This window comes from Myzus persicae, unplaced genomic scaffold (genome assembly GCF_001856785.1).
Source record: "Myzus persicae strain clone G006 unplaced genomic scaffold, MPER_G0061.0, whole genome shotgun sequence".
Lineage (NCBI taxonomy): Eukaryota > Metazoa > Arthropoda > Insecta > Hemiptera > Aphididae > Myzus > Myzus persicae.
In genome coordinates this window covers 373-2,061 of record NW_019104195.1, presented here as the reverse complement: position 1 = coordinate 2,061, position 1,689 = coordinate 373, and the positions used below count along the sequence as shown (strand labels likewise).

Sequence of the window (1,689 nt, the reverse complement as noted above, 5' to 3'; positions counted from 1 at the left end):
GGTAACACCATGCGCCTATTAATTTGTAGTTATAGTGTGTATTATGTAGATGCAACACAACTTTTATTATGATTAGTAAATAAGTAATTGGTAATTAGTAATTAGTCTGACTAATCTGGATTTATTTTTACTATGTACAAAATTTAAATCGTTTATTGTACTATTATATACTTGTATAGTTGTATGTGCCCGACACAGAGGGCTTACAGAAAAACCACTCAGTGAGACAGGTCCAATTTATTTGCACGGAGTGCTATTTTACGCCTACTAGGCTTAGGGTAGGCAATCCAACAAACACGCCTGACCAACGGCTTATCTCGCCAGTGGGTCACTGCTTCCCAAGGTTTATAGATAATACAGGTTGCCTCATATAGAAATTTTGAAATTTTGGGAGTGGGAGAAGATAACGCACTGACGTCATTGAAGTATACAAACCACTGAGTACGAATAAACAAACTGTTAATTCTATTTATACTTTATGAGTAGCCAACTCTGAGTATTATTTTTCTACGAGTATGGCACTATGGCTATAGAAGAAAATATAGAAAATATTATAAACAATACAGAAAAACTTATTTACATAAACAATGCTGAAACACGTATTTACTATTTTTATTTTGCCCCCAACTCGTCGTCTTTTACGCCTAATATAATAAATTATTATATTATTATTATGAATAATAAATTATCATCTCTGGTCTGATTATACCATTTTTGTTTTTTTATTATTGATGTGTTAATTATTTTATTTTATTTTGTAATTACTAATTATTTAATAAACAAATAATAACAAGTACTAAATACGACGATCTATACCTAGGTATAGTATTTAGCAATAATTTAATTAGACATGGCTACAAAAACCATTAAACCTAAAGGAGGTTCAAACTGTGCTGTAGCTACTTGTATTTATAATGCTAGCAAAGCCAAAAGAGATGGTAAACAAATATCATTCCATAGGTAAGTAATTACTTTATGGTAATATTATACAATTTTGGTCGCTTAGGTAAGACAGATTTAAAATATTCCTCATTTATATATTATAAATGTATAACTAATTATAAACTAATTTTAATAACTAATTTATAACTTAATTTATTTATCATTCTATCATGTATTAAATAGATACCTATACAATTTGAAAATTTATTTAATTAATAAATTTATAAATAAATTATAATTAAGTGATTACATTTTAAAATTAACTATACAATTTGGTAAATAATAGGTAGTTAATGTTATTTTTAATTTTTTTATGCTAAGGTTTCCTAAAAATATAGAAATTCGAAAACAGTGGACACTGAAATGTAAGAGAAAGGATAATTGGAATCCTAATACATCTTACATTTGTTCTAATCATTTCTGTGAAAGTAACTTTGTGCGTGATTTAAAAGCAGAACTTATGGGTAATTATTGTTTTGTATTTTATTTAGTTATAATTAAATGTCAAAATTATATTCTGTAAAAATGGTTGACTTAAAAATAAATGTAGGAATGTAAAACAAATTTAAAAAATTATATTGATATTTTTTAAATTTATTTTCTTAAACTTTATGTATAATATGCTACTCAAATGTTTAAATTTTTTCATGATATATACTCTTATAAATCAATTAAATTTAACCACTTTTAAATTTAAAAATCTTTATTACACTACTCATAAGGTATAAAATGAAAGATTATTTAACC

The 1,689-nt window shown here is 25.5% G+C and overlaps 1 protein-coding gene across 1 annotated transcript; it reads left to right on the top strand.

Annotated features, from left to right (window-relative positions):
* Window positions 1-787: 787 nt before the first annotated feature.
* LOC111039836 (THAP domain-containing protein 4-like) lies at window positions 788-1,468 on the top strand. Its single transcript, XM_022323479.1, has 2 exons — window positions 788-960; window positions 1,264-1,468. Exons 1-2 carry the CDS (start codon window positions 851-853, stop codon window positions 1,463-1,465), a joined length of 312 nt encoding a protein of 103 aa, XP_022179171.1. The 5' UTR covers window positions 788-850; the 3' UTR covers window positions 1,466-1,468.
* The last annotated feature ends 221 nt before the right edge of the window (window positions 1,469-1,689 follow it).